The sequence below is a fragment of the Populus alba genome, chromosome 6 (assembly GCF_005239225.2).
Source record: "Populus alba chromosome 6, ASM523922v2, whole genome shotgun sequence".
Classification (NCBI taxonomy): Eukaryota; Viridiplantae; Streptophyta; class Magnoliopsida; order Malpighiales; family Salicaceae; genus Populus; species Populus alba.
Genome location: NC_133289.1, coordinates 23,038,283 through 23,057,630, shown reverse-complemented (window position 1 = coordinate 23,057,630; position 19,348 = coordinate 23,038,283). Strand labels below are relative to the sequence as shown.

The 19,348-nt window shown below is 32.8% G+C and overlaps 1 protein-coding gene across 1 annotated transcript; it reads left to right on the top strand.

Annotated features, from left to right (window-relative positions):
* The first annotated feature begins 2,785 nt into the window (after window positions 1–2,785).
* LOC118050157 (protein PHOX1) lies at window positions 2,786–7,131 on the top strand. The gene is made up of 3 exons (XM_035060401.2): window positions 2,786–5,250; window positions 5,360–5,609; window positions 6,785–7,131. The coding sequence occupies exons 1-2, from the start codon at window positions 3,216–3,218 to the stop codon at window positions 5,506–5,508; spliced, it is 2,184 nt and encodes a 727-aa protein (XP_034916292.1). The 5' UTR covers window positions 2,786–3,215; the 3' UTR covers window positions 5,509–5,609; window positions 6,785–7,131.
* Window positions 7,132–19,348: the final 12,217 nt, after the last annotated feature.

Sequence of the window (19,348 nt, the reverse complement as noted above, 5' to 3'; positions counted from 1 at the left end):
AGAGACTATGCGGAGTGAAGCCCTTATCCTTGCCAGTAGGGGACTTCTTCCTTCCTTGAAGAAAGGGAACAAACCTGTAATTGGGCCAGGCCAGGCATGGCCCAAACCAAATCCATAAACTTCACTGAATAATTGGTCAACCCTAGTTGTTATTGTACATGCAATCGACTAATTCGGTTCGATTTTCTTTATGAAAACTCTTGGGCTGCACATGTCCAGCCCATACTCGTGAGTATGGTTGCACCGATCCTATACGCATGCCCGGGAAAGCTTGCTTTCTTTTTTTCATTATTCATTATTTTTTTAATATTGTTTTTTCGAGATAATCGGTACTTATTTTGTTTTTTTCTTAAATATTAAAAAAATAATGACTATTTTTCAATATTGATTGCTCAAGCATAGGATCGGTTTGCGTATTTTATTTATTTATCAAGGTAAAAAATATTTATAAACGTATTTAAATTAAATAATATATATATATATATATATTAATACTAGAACATACATTTTAAATAATATAATTTACAATTAGTGTTGACTGATTATTATTTTTCTCACCTAATTTTTCAGAATTATTCAATTTCTTAAAACAAATTTTACAAGATTACTTGCAACAGTGCTCGAGGCACACTAGCTACAACTAAAAAATTTGAATCATAAAAATGAGAAAATAACAATATTTTATTAACAAAATAGAAAAAACTATTCTGCTAAAACTCCATGTGATTTAAAAAATGAATCATCACAAATGGAATTTTAATATGGGCCTTTAAAGCTTTTATTAAGAGTTATTTAGAGCACATTTGGGAACGCGGTGCAAATCGCGTTCCCATCAATTTTGAAATTTTTTTTTTGTTAAAATTGAGTATAATTTTGTATTTTTTGGATTGTTTTGATGTGCTGATATCAAAAATAATTTTTAAAAAAATAAAAAAAAATATCATTGACATACATTTTGACACAAAAAATTATTTGAAGAGCAACCGCTACCACACTGCCAAACACGCTCTTAATGTTCTAAATCAAACTTCACTTTCCTACTTTAATAATATCATACAGAATAACACCTATTTAATATTCATAATCAATATTATTTATTTTTCAATTAAATAATTGATTCAATTCCTCTCTTTTTTTACCATAATTAAACAATAGATTAAACACTATAAAATGTATTGAGATAATACTTGATATATATCTAAAAACATTCTTTGACTTTTACCTTAATAAAAACTATTCTATCTAATCTAATTCATTATAAGTGAGTTTGTTTCTTAAGAAAAAAAATTATTATTTTTTAAACCATGTTTGTTTTTTATAGTTATATAGTGTTTTTAGAAATTTTTTATTTTTAAATTAATTTTTATATGTTTTTTAGTTGTTTTAAATGTGTTGATGTCAAATTTAAAAAAAAATAAAAAAAAATTATTTTAATATATTCACAAATAAAAATATTTTAAAAAATCTCTATCATAATTCTAAACACGCTTTTGATAAAACTATTTTGAATTTATAATCATGTCATAATTGAGTTTTAGAGCTCATTTGATATTAGATGATTGCCTTTTAAATTAGTTTTTACCTGAAAATATATTAAAATAATATTTTTTTTATTTTAAATATTTTTTTATTAATATAAAAACATCAAAATAATTTTTTAATTTTTTTTTATAAATAATTTTAAAATATAAAAACAACATGATTATGACGTCCAAAGCTAATGTCAAGAATGCCCGATGCCTGAAAAACAATACTGAAGAAAATATAAAAAGAAATGAAGATTCTTATACTACCTGTTTATCTTTTTTAATTAAAAATATTTTCACACTCTTTCTCGAGCACTGCCCAGAAATTGAAAAAAATCCAACGCAATCTTTCTAGGTAGGGCAAAAATGAATTGGAAAGCAATGCTGCCAGCCCATAACACCACCACAACCCCACGTTGTCTAGCATTATGCAAGTGGCGCGTTACTCCACTCTCCAAATTGGGGAGTATTAGCGGCTAAGATAGCATCTCTCCTGAAACACGTTGACTTCCGTTTTCTTCCTAGAGAATGAGCACGAAACCCTAGGAGAGAAGAAATAAAGGGTAAACTATACTTCAGCCCTTATAGTTTCAGAAATGTTTTACTTTCAACCCTTTTTTCTTAACTTTCCCACTATTAACCCTTGATTGTTAAATAGCTCAGGAAATTATTTTCTTTCAAATTTCTACAGACGAGAATTTTATAATAAATATATTTAAAAAATTTAAAATAATATAAAACTGGGTTATTTTTAAAATATTATTAATTACAGTAATCATGAAAACTTAATAATAAAACTTATTATTTCATATTCACGAGGTTTTTACTTTTAGTGTTTCCTTCATCTTTTCATGCCATTATAAAGATGAATATTTGCTTTAAACTATGGGGTTTTACATTCTTAAAATATTTGTTTTTTAATATTTTTCAATCACCACAAAATTAAATTTGTGTATAAAAGATACGAAGAGATAAATTTAAGGTTATTAAATGATCATTAAAGGTGATTGAGGATGACTCCTCAACTATAAAAAAAATACGAAGGTATTAAAATTTATATTAACTATTTTAAATGTCAAGAACATATCCTAACATTTTGAAAATTATTGTTAATATTAGAAAATTTTAAACTATGGACTAAAGTGGAGAGTTTGTAAATTTTATAGGGTTAAGATATAGTTTACCTGGACAAAAAAAAAAAAAAAACAAGAACACCTTGTAAGTGAATAAAATGTCCGTCTTTTTTTCACATTTGTCTCTGTAACCAAAATCCTCTCCGTTAAAACACTCACACAGTCTGTCTGAAATTTACAAAAGAGTAATAAAGGTTGCGTCTTTTTTCTTCATTGCACCTGTTTTGAATATATAAAGTTCGTTTAGATTCCAATTTGGAATTCTCAAGTTCTTGCTCGATTCTCGGGTTTTTGGCTTCTGTTTATTTAGTTTGTGGGTTTTGATTTTTTTTTAAAATCAGAGCTAATATTAAAGCTTCGATTTTTGAATGTTTTAATCAGATTCCCATTTCCTCTTTCTCTTGATTCTCTATTTTCTCTTCTGTTTTTGTTACCTTTTTTCTATTATTAGCAAAGTGGGGTTTGATTAAAAAACAAAATCAAAGTTAATACTAAAGCTTTGATTTTGGAAAGGGTTTTTATTGGATTCCTGTGAAGTTTCTAAATTTTTAATCTAATGGGAAAGCCAACTGGTAAAAAGAAGAATCCGGGAACAGCAACGCCGCCGGCATCACCGAGAACAACCGGTGACATGAGGCAAACCAAATCCTCAAAGGCCTTTGATGAAGACACGGCAATTTTCATTAACATGTCTCAAGAGCTCAAAGAAGAAGGCAACAAGCTCTTTCAAAGGAGAGATCATGAAGGTGCCATGCTGAAGTACGAAAAAGCCCTCAAGCTACTACCAAGAAACCATATTGATGTGGCTTATCTACGCACCAACATGGCTGCTTGCTATATGCAAATGGGTCTTGGTGAGTATCCTCGAGCAATCAATGAATGTAATTTAGCTTTAGAGGTTGTGCCAAAATATAGTAAAGCTTTGTTGAAAAGAGCTAGGTGTTATGAGGCTTTGAATAGATTGGATTTGGCTTTTAGGGATGTTAATAATGTATTGAGTATGGAACCTAATAATATGACGGGGTTGGAGATATTGGAGAGTGTTAAGAGGGCAATGAGTGAAAAGGGTATTAGTTTTGACGAGAAATTAATTGGGTTGGATAACGCGGAAGAAACTGGGGTGGCAAGCTTGCGTAAAGTGGTGAAAGAAAAGGTAAAGAAGAAGAAGAAGATTAGTGGTAAAGGGGAGGAGAAGAAAATTGGTGGTAAAGTAGAAGAGAAGAAGGTGGAGAATAAGGATAAGGTAGTTGTGCGGGAGAAGAAGGTGAGTCCTGTTGTTAAGGATAAAGAGGTAGTTATGAAGACTATTGAGGAAGAAAAGGTGGTTACCAAAGATGTCAAGGAGGAGAAAGTGATAGACAAGACAGCGAAGCTGGTGTTTGGGGAGGATATTAGAATGGCACGATTACCTGCGAATTGTAGCATTGGATTACTAAGAGACATAGTTCGGGATAGGTTTCCTGGCTTGAACGGTGTCCTTATGAAGTACAGGGACCCGGAAGGTGATTTGATTACAATTACTACCAACGATGAACTAAGGTTAGCTGAATCAAGTGGTGCACAGGGGTCTCTTAGGTTCTATGTTGTTGAAGTTAGTCTTGATCAAGAACCAGCTTATGAGGGGATGAAAATTGAAGAGGAGGTGCATGAGGATGCTAAGAAAACAAGTGATGTTGTAGAGAATGGAAATGTGGGGAAAAGTGTAGAAGTTGAGAAAGGGTCAAATCGTATTGATGATTGGATTGTTCAATTTGCTCGATTGTTTAAGAACCATGTTGGGTTTGATTCTGATTCATTCTTGGATCTTCATGAACTGGGGATGAAGTTATACTCAGAGGCAATGGAGGATACTGTTACTAGTGAAGAAGCCCAGGAGCTTTTTGATATTGCTGCAGATAAGTTCCAAGAGATGGCAGCTTTGGCTTTGTTCAATTGGGGAAATGTTCACATGTCAAGAGCAAGGAAACGGATTTTCTTTTCAGAAGATGGATCAAGGGAGTCTGTACTTGCACAGGTTAAGATTGCATACGAGTGGGCCAAGAAAGAATATATGAAAGCAGGAACGAGATACCAGGAAGCTTTGAGGATCAAACCTGACTTCTATGAAGGCCTTCTTGCTCTTGGCCAACAGCAGTTTGAGCAAGCAAAGCTGTGCTGGTACCATGCAATCGGGAGCAAGATTGATTTGGAAAGCGGGCCTTGTGAGGAGGTCCTGGATCTTTATAACAAGGCTGAGGACAGCATGGAGAGGGGTATGCAAATGTGGGAAGAGATGGAAGAGCAGCGTCTAAATGGACTATCCAAATTTGACAAATATAAAGACCAGTTGCAGAAAATGGATTTGGATGGGCTATTGAGAGATCCATCTCCTGAAGAAGCTGCAGAGCAAGCATCTAACATGAGTTCACAGATATACCTCTTATGGGGTACCATGCTGTACGAGCGATCTGTTGTGGAATATAAGCTAGAGCTACCAACTTGGGAAGAATGTTTAGAGGTTTCAGTAGAGAAGTTTGAACTTGCTGGAGCTTCTCCAACAGATATAGCTGTTATGATAAAGAACCATTGTTCAAATTCAACCGCACTTGAAGGTAACATACAAAGACTGCACAATAATGCTTCTTTCTGGCAGTACTTTATATTTTAACTATGGAGAAGTTTAAAATGTATATTAATGCTAACACTCTTCTATTGTTGCAGGTTTGGGATTCAAAGTAGACGAGATTGTACAGGCATGGAATGAAATGTATGATGCGAAGAGGTGGGAGATTGGTGTTCCATCTTTCAGGCTAGAGCCATTGTTTCGTCGAAGGGTTCCAAAACTTCATGATATGCTGGAGCAAGTTTGATATTTTTGTTGTTAGTTGGATAATGTTTAGGGGCATCGGGCAAATGCTTCAATTTTCATTTCTTCATTTTGCAGAAACTACATGGCTACAATTCGAGATAGGTATGTCTATTTCTGTTACTTTACTTCCTAAAGGAGATAATTCCATCTTTACACGATCTTTTAATTGTTTGAGATACTGGACTTCTTTTTTTTAACATGATTTAGTTATAGGCTTAAACAATAGCATGCTAAACACAATTTCATTTTTCTTTTGAGAATATTGAACGTGGTATTCAGATCTGATTTCTTTTGGAATAACTATATTAAGAAGTGGTAAATGTTAACAGGAATGGGAGTTTTAGCTAGCATGCCTTGGGAAATGGGATTTATAGCAATACATGTGCCTGCAAAATGAACCTTGATCTGTCTTCAGAGCTGAATTTGTGACATTATAAGAAACTAAAGTACAAGTTCAGGAGAGGAATGTGATAATGTTGGGGTAGCATCTCCTTAATATATAGCAATTTAGAGTAAAGAGAAGTGTCTATGATATCATCAGCAAAAAAAATGGCAACAACTGAACTGTTATTATGTTGTTTGGGAGCAGAATTGACTTTCCATTTGCGACAAAAACTCTTGAATTTACTTCCTGTTTTCTTTCCTCAAACATGAGGGTCTTTACTCTTAAATCATAAGTGATATGCTTTGATTTTCATGCTTTGGGTAAAACCTTGTCCTTGGAGACCATTTGGTTTAATCAGAGCCAGGTGAAAAATGAGAATGATCCTCTGACCTTGGGTCAGGGTCATTTTATCAAACTTGGATTGATGGTAAGATACATTTCAAGATTTGAGGTAGGGATGCATACAGTTTATGGAGAATCAAACGGCAGCTAGGTACTGAATTGATGGAATTAATTTGGGCATTGATGATTCATGTCTAATAATAGGGTCTTGTTCTTGAAAGCCATCCTTGATATCTTGGGTTATGAAAGATGGACTGGACATTCTACTATCCTTTCATTTCTTGATTTGCTTTGAATGTTTCTCAGTGTCTCAAAAGGCTAGGGATTGAATCTTCTGTTAATCCTGAAGAGGTGTGCTGACTAGAAATGCATGCTTCAATTTTATTTGTGGGATTTCTATCTGGAGTTCTTTTAACATATTTTTCCCACCTCTTCTGTTGTCAATTACTTACTAAGTTACTGGTTCTGTTACGTATGAATTGTGCTTGACATACCTTAACGAATACATTGACGCTGACTGGAATTGTTCTTTGGTTCTTTGTGATTGCAGGTATTTTTTGTTCTATACTGTTACACTCAGCACATTGTTTGCTCCGGAAGGCAAATAATGGAAGTTTGCATAGTCCTGGTTTGAAACGTGAGTCATTTTTGTGATTGGGTTGTGAAGCTGGTTATATAAGCCACTTTCGATTTATTTTTTCCCAACAGTGTAGCTGCTGTAATTCACAGCTGAAATAGTGGGGTGGGGTAAATGATTGATTTGTTAATTTCAAGCAATAAAAACCATCATGTTTGTCATCTGTAGAGGCTCTGTGCCTGTTAAAGATTGCTAGTTTGCTCTCTTCTCTTGTATAACAATTTGTTCGTTTTGAATGACATAAAGCAGTGTTGGTGTAAGTGGTGTTTTTGTGTTGCATCTTTCAGTCTCTCTCTGATTAGTCTCAATGTTAGCTGCTTATTTGCTGAACACAATGTGAAGATGGGGTGTTGCAGGCGTTGACTTGAACAAAACTGAGGACTCAGCTCTGTTCTTTGCCCCTGAATATCCGTAAGAACAAAGGCTTAGGACAATCCCTATGGCCAACTTGTTATCTGGGTTACACTAAAATTGAAGTGTAATTAGAAATATGATACAAGATGCAATATACAATTCTCTATTTTTTTTTTAATTATTTTGACTCTAAAATCAAGTGCTTACGCATAGTAATATACAAGTAGCAAGCCGTGGGTTAGTAGGGTTTTTATATATATATATATAAAGGAAACTAAATCAAGTCATTGTTTTGGACAGCAATTTTTTTTTGAAATTGAAATTGTTAAATTAACTTGCTATATCACCTAGATTTGACAAGGTTGATTTAAAAATATAATATCCAAATTTTTTTTATCTATCTAGATTTAACAAGGTTGATTTAGAAATATAATATTTAAATTCAAGCTCAAGTCAATCCAAAACTAACTTAAATAAATTTAAATATATAAAAAAAAAGTAACAAGAAAATTGTTTTTTTCTCTTCTAATTCTTGTGGCTGTTATGACTCTTCCTCATTAAATCAAGAATTTCAGTTTTAAAATCTTGAGTTTTTAGGTTCAAAAAAGGTAAAAGTATCAAGTAAGTGATTCCCTCTTATGTTACTTTCAATTATGGTTTGTTTATGGAATGATTAAAGAAGATATTATGGTTTATAAATATTTAAAGTTTATGTTGTTAAGATTGATTCATGATTATTATGGGTTTAAGGTTAAGTGATTAATTTTGGGTGTGTTACTAGAAATAAGAATTTGTGAATTAATTAATTTAATTGATTGTTATGGGTTAAGAAATTTGTTTAAACTTTGCTGGAAAATATGGACAAAATGGTCTTGAGGTTGAAATTAACAATTTTATTTTTATAATTGATTTATAAAAATTATAGTTTAGTCCCTACACTTTGAAAAATTATAATTTGACCCCTGAAATATATTTTGGAATTTTGGGTAGTATTCTTACGAGGTTAAGAATGATGAATCTCAGTTTGATAATTGATTTGTGTAATTTTTAGTTGAGTCCCTCCATTTTGGATATTTACAATTTAGTCCCTGTACTTTGAAAAAATCACAATTTGGTTCTAGAATGTAAATTGAGATTCTTGACAAAGTTGAGGATGTATTATAGGTGAAATTTCAGTATAGTTATGTATTTCTGACATTTACAGTTTGATCATTTAATTCTGGTAAAATTATGTTTTGGTTCTTAATTTTTAAAAATTATTGTTTTAGTCCCTAAACTTAAGAGACTAAATCTGATTTTCTTTTATGCATTGGAGTCTTTTATTTATATTGTTTTAAGTTATTTTTTAGTATATTCTATATATTTTTATAGGTACTTCTAAGAATCCTTAATAAGATAATTTTGTTCAAGAGCTTGATAAATTCTTGTACAGTTCGTGAAATAGAGATCATTTGCAAGCATAAGAACTACATCTTAGTTATTTTTAATAACAAAAACAGCCGCTCCTTTAGTTTTTGAGTATACTGTTGATAACCTGTGTGGTGTAGGAAACAAATGAGTGGACGTCACTAATCACAAGCTTACTTCTAGAGGGTATATCTGCAATTTTTGACGAACTGGGTTTTGCATTGATAGGCATGGTAGTGGCATTTCTAGCTTTGATTCTTTCTGTTATCGATCTCATTGGCGAGGCTCGAAAGGAAGGGATCACGACAGATGGAGGGAGGCTACCACCCTGTTTTCATCGGCATGCCGGTCATAACTTCCGGAGTCGCAAGCCCTTTGCAGTCTTGTTGAGAACTTCTGGCAATGCTCTTACTCGACAATAGAGTATAACTATGCTCGTCGAAACAAAGATAATCCCATCAAAATGTGTCTTCTACCTTTTATTTTTGCTTTGTCTGTGCTCATATATAGCAAAGTTAGTTAAGAGCAAACTCCATTAACGATGGTGAATCCAGAGGTTTTTTTTTTTTTTTTTTTTTTTTTTTTTTTTTTTTTTTCCAGACAAGAATTTAATGGCATTAGTGTATATATATACATACTCTTAGTTTGAGTAAGAGTTAGTGATGCATGAAAACTTTTCTTGCTACATTTGATGAACTAGCACAGTGTCTTGAGAACTTCTAGCTAATTATAATCTTCGAGAGAAAGTCGATGCCGCCGAGGAGATGGGTGGAGATCCTTGTGATAGGTGGGAGGAGCTTGTAACCATTCCATGCACTCAGAATTTTCCAAATCGCAAGCCCTTTGGCAGTGCTGTTGTGCACTTCGTTTTAGCTGGTGCAGTCTGGCAAAGTTCTTACTCTACAATGGAGTAATAACCACACTTGTCAGAACTTGGATAATCAAATCAAATCAAATCAAAATGTGTCTTCTACCTTCCATTTTCGCATTGTTTGTGGTCATTTCGAAGCTAGTTTAGAGCAGCTCACATGAGCCATTGGTTGAACATGAACCTGCATGAGTACAGATTTCAAAACTTGAATTGAAAAGGCCAAGGAATGAAACAAACTCTCTTTAGTCAACGAACCAGCCTAAAATTATCTATATCTAGGCAAATATATTAACAAAAAAAATAAAATTCTCAAGACCTCTTTTAATTCTAAACCTAATTGATTACTTTATGTATGTTCAACCTGATTTTTTTTTCAAATTATTTTTCATCTTAAAAAATATTAAGTTTATTTTTTTATGATTTTAATATATTGATTTCAAGAATAAAATTAAAAAAATTATTTTAATATATTTTTTAATTAAAAACTATTTTTAAAAGAACATCTAGCACGTTACCAATTTAAAAGCGCCATTTCCGGACGCCTTTTTTGCTTCTTCTTTGTTCTTAAAAGCGCCATCTATTACTTCTGGGCATCGTTAATGAATTTAGTTGGCTCCAACTTTTTGTGTGTTCTGATATGGAGGAATCAAAAACAAATGAAAGTAGAGATAACAACAGTGAAGGATACTCAGAAAAATAACAACATAAATTAAGCCTAAAATTAGGCTCAATTAAGTCTTTTTTTTTTTTTTTTTTGTCTAGCTGGGATTTTTTTTTTTTTCCGTTCTTTTTTCTTTTCATCAGATTAGGTTGGGATTAGGCTTGACCCTTCCCCTTCTTCTTAAGGTTAGGCTGGGCTAGCTTCGGGCTTGATGGTTGGGTTTGACCATTCCCTTTCTTTTTTTTCCTCGGGTTAGGTTTGGCTAGCCTTGGATTCAGTTGAGTTTGACTCTTTTCTTTCCTTCCTTTTATTTATTACCTCCTTTTTATTTTGTTACAGCCTAATTAGGCTTTCACTATAGTATTTATTAGATTTATTTAACAGTTTAAGTTTTTAAATTAAAATGATGATTTGGCATGGTATTATAGAATCCATAACTAAACATTTACAGGTTTGATCTAGTCATCTTTATTATATTAACTAAAATAAAAAGTTTGCAAATTAAGTAGTGGTGAGTGTATGTATATTCTAAATAAAATAAAATACTTTCAAGGATGTATTGAAAAAGTAAAATAAAACTCATCAATTAGGCTTCACTTAACACCACGATTCCATCAAGACTCTTTTCGAGAAAAGGACTAGACCTGGTCATTTATCACGAGCAGTAGCTAAAGGATGTAATAAGCTAATTCTACTTCTTGTATCTAGAACCTATACGCTCATTCTCACGATTTTGATAACGATGCCAATGACTTGGTGATTTCTCGAAAAGTTTTTTAATACTCAATTCTGCCAATTTTCCATTATTTTTTTTGTTAAAACAATATGTAATGTAAGTGTTTAATAATATTTTATTAAAAAATAATATAGATCATATCTTGAGATCTCATCATCACATAGCTTTAACTATTGGGTTGAATTAATTTTTTGACATGATATCAGAACCTTAATGACCAAACGATCACGAATTCGAATCTTATCATCTTTATTTATTTAATAAAAATTAAGCACAAGGTAATATGGGTTTTTGCAAGTTTCAACCCAAAAAAACTTTCACTTAAAGGGGTGTGTTAGAGAATAATATAAATCATATCTTGAAACCTCACGTAACAGCTTAACCTATTGGGTTGAATTGATTTTTTTAACACATTTCACTTTAAAAGTTTAACATGTTAGAAGAAGTTGAAGAATAATAATTTTATACTCCAATAAAAAAATGTTGATTAAGAATGTATAATAAATATGTGTAATCTATGTGTATCATCTTTTAATAAATTATGATTATATTCAAGAAAAAAAAGAGATAGATAGAGGGTAAACTAAGAGATGTTGACCAAAAACCAAAAATTCTAGTCGACCATTTTTCATTCCCTGCCTTTTCATATATAGCACGAGTATCATGACCATATATATACATGCCATTACTGACCGATTATAATTAATTACCAGTGTAAGGTCTTCGTTGTTGGAAGAAAGGTTGCGGCGATTCAGAAAGCACATGTAAATCTGTAGAATTTTTAGCTCATTGCCGGGGAAAGGGACAAAACCATTTGGGTGGAAACTGCACGTGCACGTTTTCTTCTCAATTGGAAAATGGAAAGCAATAATTTTGTTTGTCACGGGCAAAGGTTTTTCCATGATCCAAGGGGAAAAAGAAAAAGAAAAAGAGGAAAAAGCAGTCGTAATTCCAAATTTCGCCTGCACCGTATCACCCAGGTAATTTCCTGGTATCACTTGGCTTTTTTGATTTCTCTGCATTTGAAACTTTTCAGTGTATACGTACCGTTCATTTTATTTATTGGAATCACTATTAATAAACAGCTTAACAGATCGATGTAGGATCTGGTCGATTTATATTTTAATCTAATTTTTTTTATAAAAAATATTAATATAGAATTTATACAGTTTGATCTAGTCAATTTAATTGGTTAATTCATAATTTGATTGAACCCGGTTTAATTTTTTTTAAAAATAAAACTCGCTCAATTTCCCATATTGAATTTAATAACTAGAATTGAAACATTATGTACAAGTCTTGTTACTCTAGCTATCAGAGTAAAATGGTGGCTAAGAGCTCGCAGCATCGTTGTTTTAGAAAAAACTAAAAAGCAAACTTGTCTTGTTAGTGTAACTATGAGAGTAAATTAACCGGTGGCTGCTTGCCTAACAACGTTGAGCGTTGGGGTGGCGGATGATCATCGATCGCTACTGATCATCGAGTAGGAAATTAAAAAGTCCAATAAATTGAAAGAAACAGGTAACATTGATAATATTGTTATTTGTTACTTAGCAATAATTAATTCTTTTTTTTTTTTCTTGTCATTGCTGATTAATTGGATTGATTGAGAATTAAGATTTATAATTTATTTTGATTTACTCAGGTTATGAATTTGTCAGGTTAACCCGGGCTAATCCAGACTGTTTTTTTTTAATTAATTTTTTTAAATTTTTTTTTCAATATTTGATTAATTAAAAATTTTGATTTTACAATTTATTTGATTAACTTTATACAATGTTATCATTATCTCATAATTCAGATCATGAATATGATAGATTAACAAATTAACTCTAGTAAATATAATATATTTACCCTCTCAACTATATCTTTACTAGTTGTTTAGGTTATTTTTTAAACATGTCAAGTTAACAAAATCATATCAAATCAACCATCACATGATTTAAATTTATTTTTAATAGAAAAAAAGGTAGTAGTAGCCATTGAATAAAAAAAGGTAGTAGTAGCCATTGAATATTTATTTTGCATTTAAAATTTTTTTGAAGTGTCCATGTCTAGCGTATTGCTCTTCAAAAATATTTTATCAAAATCAATCTTTGAAGATCAATAAACACAAAAATTGACATCAGGGAAAGTAAAAATCATAACAAAAAAAAAAAAATCAGTGAGACCACTGTTCATGCATACACCATTATTATAACTTAAAATATGCACATGTACAGGATTGTGACAGCAAGTTGTTTAAAAAAAAAATTTTGTGTAGAAATTTATTAAAATAATATTTTTTTTATTTTAAAAAAATTATTTTTAATATTAAAATACTAAAATGATTTGAAAATATAAAAAAAAATTATTTAAAAAAAAATTAAAACTTTTAGAAAAGTGGTGGAGCATTATTGACTGTGAAAGAGATGAAGAAAGAACCAGATCGTGTAACTTCCAAACCTTGACTTCTTTGCCAACGCATTTTTCCTCCCCTCTTCCTTTCCACGGCACTTTGTTATACGCCTTAGCTTGAGCCGGCGACTAAATAGACTACGTAATTAGCAACAGTAATATTATTTTACTATTTCAAACAAAAGACTAAGCAAATGATTACAAATTAAAGACTTAAGTAAGTAAACAATATATTGAAGCAGACTTGGCAAGAGTAGACTATGATCGGAACAATCTTCTAAGCATCCATTATTTAAACAAATGCTGGAAGGCCCAAACAGCAGAGGAAGAAGAAGTTGAGATAACTGAAGCAAAAGGAAAAGGGTACTTAATGGAGGTAGAAAAAGTCATAGAAACCAAGAGTTCTATCAAACAGGCCTTTTCCTCCATTTCTGGCCTTCACCGGCGACTTGGATTTAAAGAAAACGTACGTATTCTTTTTTGTTTCTCCAAAAACAACTTGGGTTTTTTTAAGGCACACAAAGACAATCTCATTTCTGTTATTGTTTTTTCCTTTTCCTGGTAAAGTTTTTGTTTCTTTTAGCTACGCATACATGCTTCAGAGAAGCATGATGCTATGCAGTTCTGATTTCCAAATCATGATGTTTTGGAGTTGTCGTTTTGGGTTATTGCAGACTAAGAAGGCAATGAAGTCAATCCAGACTAAGGCGGCAATCGAGGTAGCCAAGGCCAGCTATAGGGTTCATGAAAAAGCCACCAAAAGGATAGTTAAACTTATTCCTGGTAAAGATAACAGTAGATAGCATTTTGATTTTCACCAGGGATAATAAATAAGAGGATTAATTTATTAAATATGTTATACTTGATGTTTTCTTATTTCTTACCAGAGCTAACTCCTGTGTATGTTTGGTTTTAGCATGATATTCTCATTAGTTTGTGTTTGATTGAGAAAACATTAATTATCCCATTATTTTCTTATCTTCTTCTTCTTCTTTTTAGGATTTTAGTAAAACTTTCGCAACTATGTTACATGTGTAGGAGGGAAACAAGGTAAGGGCCAGTTGGAAGTGATGGGAGGTGGAGTTGATGCCGTGCGCACAACTTCCCCACAAAATGAACTGATGAAAGATACCATAGAAGATGAAGATGAGCAACTGTCGCCGGCCCAGCTAACGTCACCTCGTTATATCTGTCCACCTATCAATTACGAGGTTCAATGCTGCAACTAACTCCCATGCACTCTTTGCTCCATTCTTTAATTTCAAGTTAGAGTAATAAAGTATACTGTAGGTGGTTTCCATGGGAAATGTTCTTTCCTTTTTTTTTTTTTTGTTTTAATAGTTGAGAAAATTTTATTAAAAAACTGTTTGTTTTTATATTTTTAAAAATATTTTTAGAGAATTTAAATTAATTTTTATTTTAAATTAATATATTTTTTTGATATTTTTAGATCATTTTGATATGTTAATATCAAAAATAATTTTTTTTTTTTTTAATAAATAAATAAATATATATATATATATTATTTTGATATATTTTCAAGTAAAAAATATTTTAAAAAGAAACTGCAATCACATTCTTAGACAGACTCTAAAAAATAGGGTTAAATAGCATATAACATTTTAAAATTATCTGTGGTAAATTTTAAAATTTTTTTTGTTAGATATCTAAAAAATTCCAAATCTACACATAAATTTATAAATTTAGCTTTAAAAATCTTCAACCACATAGAAAATAGAAAGATGATGGAAAATTAATTTAAAAATTGAATTCCAATCTGGTAATTGATTCTAGAAGACCAACATATATATTTTTAACCAGCCAAATACTCCCATAGGCCTAGTTTTGAAATTTTTCTTTCACAAGACTACTCTCCTGGATTAACATATAATAACCATTATTTTCCAGCATACTAGTCTATTAAATACCTGACAAATTCAAAAATCTTTTCCACAATATCCAAATATGTCTGTAACGAAGAACAAAACTACCAACCACTTTAGTTTTAACAATACAAAATGGACAAGCTGCATTCTCATGACCATTTTAGTTTCTATTTGCAAGAAATCCTCTCGTAGACAGTCTGTTTTGAGCCGGCAAGCCAAAGAAGTGCAATACCCTTCCACAAGTGTTCTTTAATATAATGAGTTAATTTGTTTGCGAGTTAGCGGCCAAGCTAGTGGCAACGCATATTCAAACCCTTACTTCACTAAAGAAGAAAAGCAGGATTACCCGCAGCTGAAATGTGCTTGCTTTAAACGAAATTTAAGTTTGGTAGAATTGAATCTTTCACTTATCGTTACTTTTATCGTTGTGTTGTTTGTGAGAAGCTGGAAGGAGCAACGGATATGGACATGAAAAAGAAGGCAAGCACAAATAGTAATCCTGGTTCGAAAAATGCAGGGAGCTCATGCACAAGCTCTGGTAAAGATAACAGTAGATAGCATTTTGATTTTCACCAGGGATAATAAATAAGAGGATTAATTTATTAAATATGTTATGCTTGATGTTTTCTCATTTCTTACCAGAGCTAACTCCTGTGTATGTTTGGTTTTAGCATGATCTTCTCATGAGGTTGTGTTTAATTGAGAAAACATTAATTATCCCATTATTTTATTTTTCTTCTTCTTCTTCTTCTTCTTCTTAGGATTTTATTAAAACTTTCGCAATTATGTTAAATTTCTTGCTATGGCAGTACTGATTCGGGTTACATGTGTAGGAGGAAAACAAGATAAGAGCCAGTTGGAAGTAATGGGAGATGGAGTTGATGCGGTGCGCACAACTTCCCCACAAAATGAACTGATGAAAGATACCATAGAAGACGAAGATGAGCAACTGCTGCCGGCCCAGCTAACGTCACCTTTTCCTCGTTATTTCTGTGCACCAATCAATTACGAGGTTAACTAACTCCCATGAACTCTTTGCTCCGTTCTTTAATTTCAAGTTAGCGTAACAAAGTATATTGTAGGTGGTTTCCATGGGAAATGTTCCTTCTTTTTTGTTTTTTTTTGTTTTAGTAGCGAGAAAATTTAATTACAGAAAAAGGAGGCTTATAAAATTTTATAATTATATTGGTTTTAATTTTTTGGTGTAGAAAACAAGCGAGTGGACCTTACTAATCACCAGCTTACTTGTAGAGGGTATATCTGCAAGTTTTGACCAGCTGGGTTATGCAACCACGTCCATGGTGATGGCATTTGTAGCTTTGCTTCTTTCCATTGTTGATCTAATTCACAAGGCTCGAAAGGAAGGAGTTGCAGGTGATGAGAGGAGCCTGCTTCCCCGTTATTATCGTCGTTCGAGTCATAACTCCCTACATTGGAAGCCCTTTGGCGGTCTTGTTGAGTACTTTGGAGTAGCAGGTGGTCTTTGGCAATGTTGTTACTCGACAGTAGCGTATTATAGCAAACACAACCCAATCAAAATGTGTCTTCTACCTTTGATTTTTTCTTTGTGTGTAGTCATCTCTAAGTTAGTTAAGAGCCACCAACATGAACCAATGGTTAAACCTGAACCCACACGTCGAGAGGAAATTTGTTTATAGTAGACAAGAACAACATTCAATATTGGCATTGGTGTGTTATGATATGAATATACTACACCAATTCTTCGTTATGTATGGATGATGAGATTCCATTGATACAATGCTAATTCCAATAGATTTATTGGATGGTTTCATTGGCGTGTATCCAATAAGAATTGAACTTATGAATTCTTCAATTATGAGTTGGGCACTTTTAACCTTCAGCCATGGATGCCGAGTGGGGATACATGTACATGGTGAATAACCAACGTATGCTCTAGATGGGATTAGCGTGAACGAAATTCAGATCGATCACATTGTAAGCTGAAAGAGAATCAAAGTCAAAAGTTTTTTAAATTTTGGATCATGCTGTCACAGAAGGAATGTCAATGGTGCCGAGGGGAGTACCAAGTTTCCTTGTAGCAAATCATCAGAACAAGGAAACTTGTATGAGAATAACTCCAAGGATCTCCACCCATAATCTCATACATAGTTTCCGTTTGGTTTTTCAATTTCTCCATTCTCACCAGCACCACAAACTCTAAAACCCTGTAACCTCTTAATGCAGTACAGTGGAACTCTAGCAAATCATCAGAACAAGTAACGTGTATGAGAGGTTGTGGTGCTGTTGAGAATGGAGAAATTGAACAACCAAACGGAAACTACGCTTCCTTTTCCCGGTGGGCCAGAGTCTGAAAAGAAATGGCTCTCACATTGACTGTGAAAGACTTGGAGGCAGGAAGAGAGAAGGAACCAGCTGATGGTGTCACTTAATTCCACACCTGGCTCATTTCCAGACGGGTTTTTTTTTTTTTTGTTCTTAGAAGTGCCATTTATTACTTCTGGGCATCGTTAATGAATTTAGTTTGCTCCAACTTTTTGTGTTTTCTGATATGGAGGAATCAAAAACAAATGAAAGTAGAGATAACAACAGTGAAAGATACTCAGAAAAATAACAACATAAATTTCAGAAGCAGCAGCAGCACATGCGTCAGCAGCAAAAACAATAATAGTCACAAAGAAAACTCTATCGAGACATTAAAAAAGCAGAAGTAACTGAAGTTCAAAAGCTAGATTGCATCCATGTCCGGGCGAGTCATGATCTAGTTACTGATAGCATAACTTTAGCTAAAAGAGTGAGTAGGAAATTCAATAATTTCTTTCTTGACGTAAAACCTAGCTAGTTGTTTTGATCAACCCTCTTTTTTTCGCTGCTCGGTAGATTTATTTAATGGCCCTGTGTAACACGTAGCATTTGCGTCTGTTATGCAGGTTAAGGGAGAAAAAATCAATGAAAGAATGAAGATTCTGCAAGATTTAGTAGCAGGATGCAACAAAATCACTTCAAAGGTTTTCGTACTTGATGAAATCATCCACTATGTTAAACCTCTTCAGCGACTAGTAGCGGTAGTTGCTAATGATTTTTAGTTTCCCTGATGTGATGCTTATTGCTCTTCAAAAATATTTTATCAAAATCAAAATCTTTGAAGATCAATAAACACAAAAAAATGACATCAGGGAAACTAAAAATCATATCATAACAAAAAAAAAAAAACTGAAAGGATTGGTGAAACCAATGTTCATATATACAGATTTACTGGGGACTATAACAGTGGCACTTCCCTAGCCAGGCCTCCCTTCCCTTTACTAGCATCAGACCACCAACCACCACAGCCAGCAACGGAGTGAAAATAACAGACCAAAGTAATCGACAGCCCCCGCATCGCCTCCCATTACCTCCCGACACCGACAGACCATCGGCTCGCAACACCCACAGCCCACGGTAGTTAAATAGTCAGCAAAAGTAGAACTCAACACCATACCACCGTCAATAGCAGTTGCTGAAATAGGAATGTAATAAAATTGATCCTCCATGAATTTGAGAGCATCTTTATGTTTGTTTTCAGGTAATAAAAAAAAAAAAAAAGGATTCTTCATCCATGCTCATTCTTTGCTGCCATCATTTGACTTCTTCATCATTAGCTGTTTTGCCTACTTTCCACGGGCTACTAGCTTTACACATTTTTGCTCATTGATTAGCTAGCTAACCGTGTTTCTTACATGGTGGAATCTTTCTTTTACAGGAGAACACCAAACCACCAAGCACAACCTTCAATGATGAGCTGCTAAGTTTTCGTGTTCTTATAGCAGCAAGCAGAAAACTGTCTTGGTGTGATCGTTTTAAAATGTTTTCTTCTTGGATTGAATTCATGTATTTACTTACTATATCGATCAAATCAAATAGAAACAACTATATATCCTAGTTAACCTTTCGGATAAAATCAGGTTTGATAATTGTGGGTGACCCTGTATAGCATCAATCATCAACCTGTTGAATAAAAAAGAAAACAAACAGAAAAGAAAAGAAAAATTACACCACCCCAACGTGGCAGCATCTAAGTCATGAAGTCCATGTAATAAATATTCGCAAAAATCCAGCGTATCCTCCCACTCTACTCTACCGTTGACCACACTGCCTGTTTGATCTCTTCCATCTCACTCTTCTCGAATAAAAAAGAGAAAAAAAT

Coding starts and splice junctions, on each gene's coding strand:
- LOC118050157 (XM_035060401.2), top strand. CDS start 3,216: ATGGGAAAGCCAACTGGTAAAAAGAAGAATCCGGGAACAGCAACGCCG. Junction 5,251..5,359: donor AAATTCAACCGCACTTGAAG/GTAACATACAAA, acceptor CTATTGTTGCAG/GTTTGGGATTCAAAGTAGAC.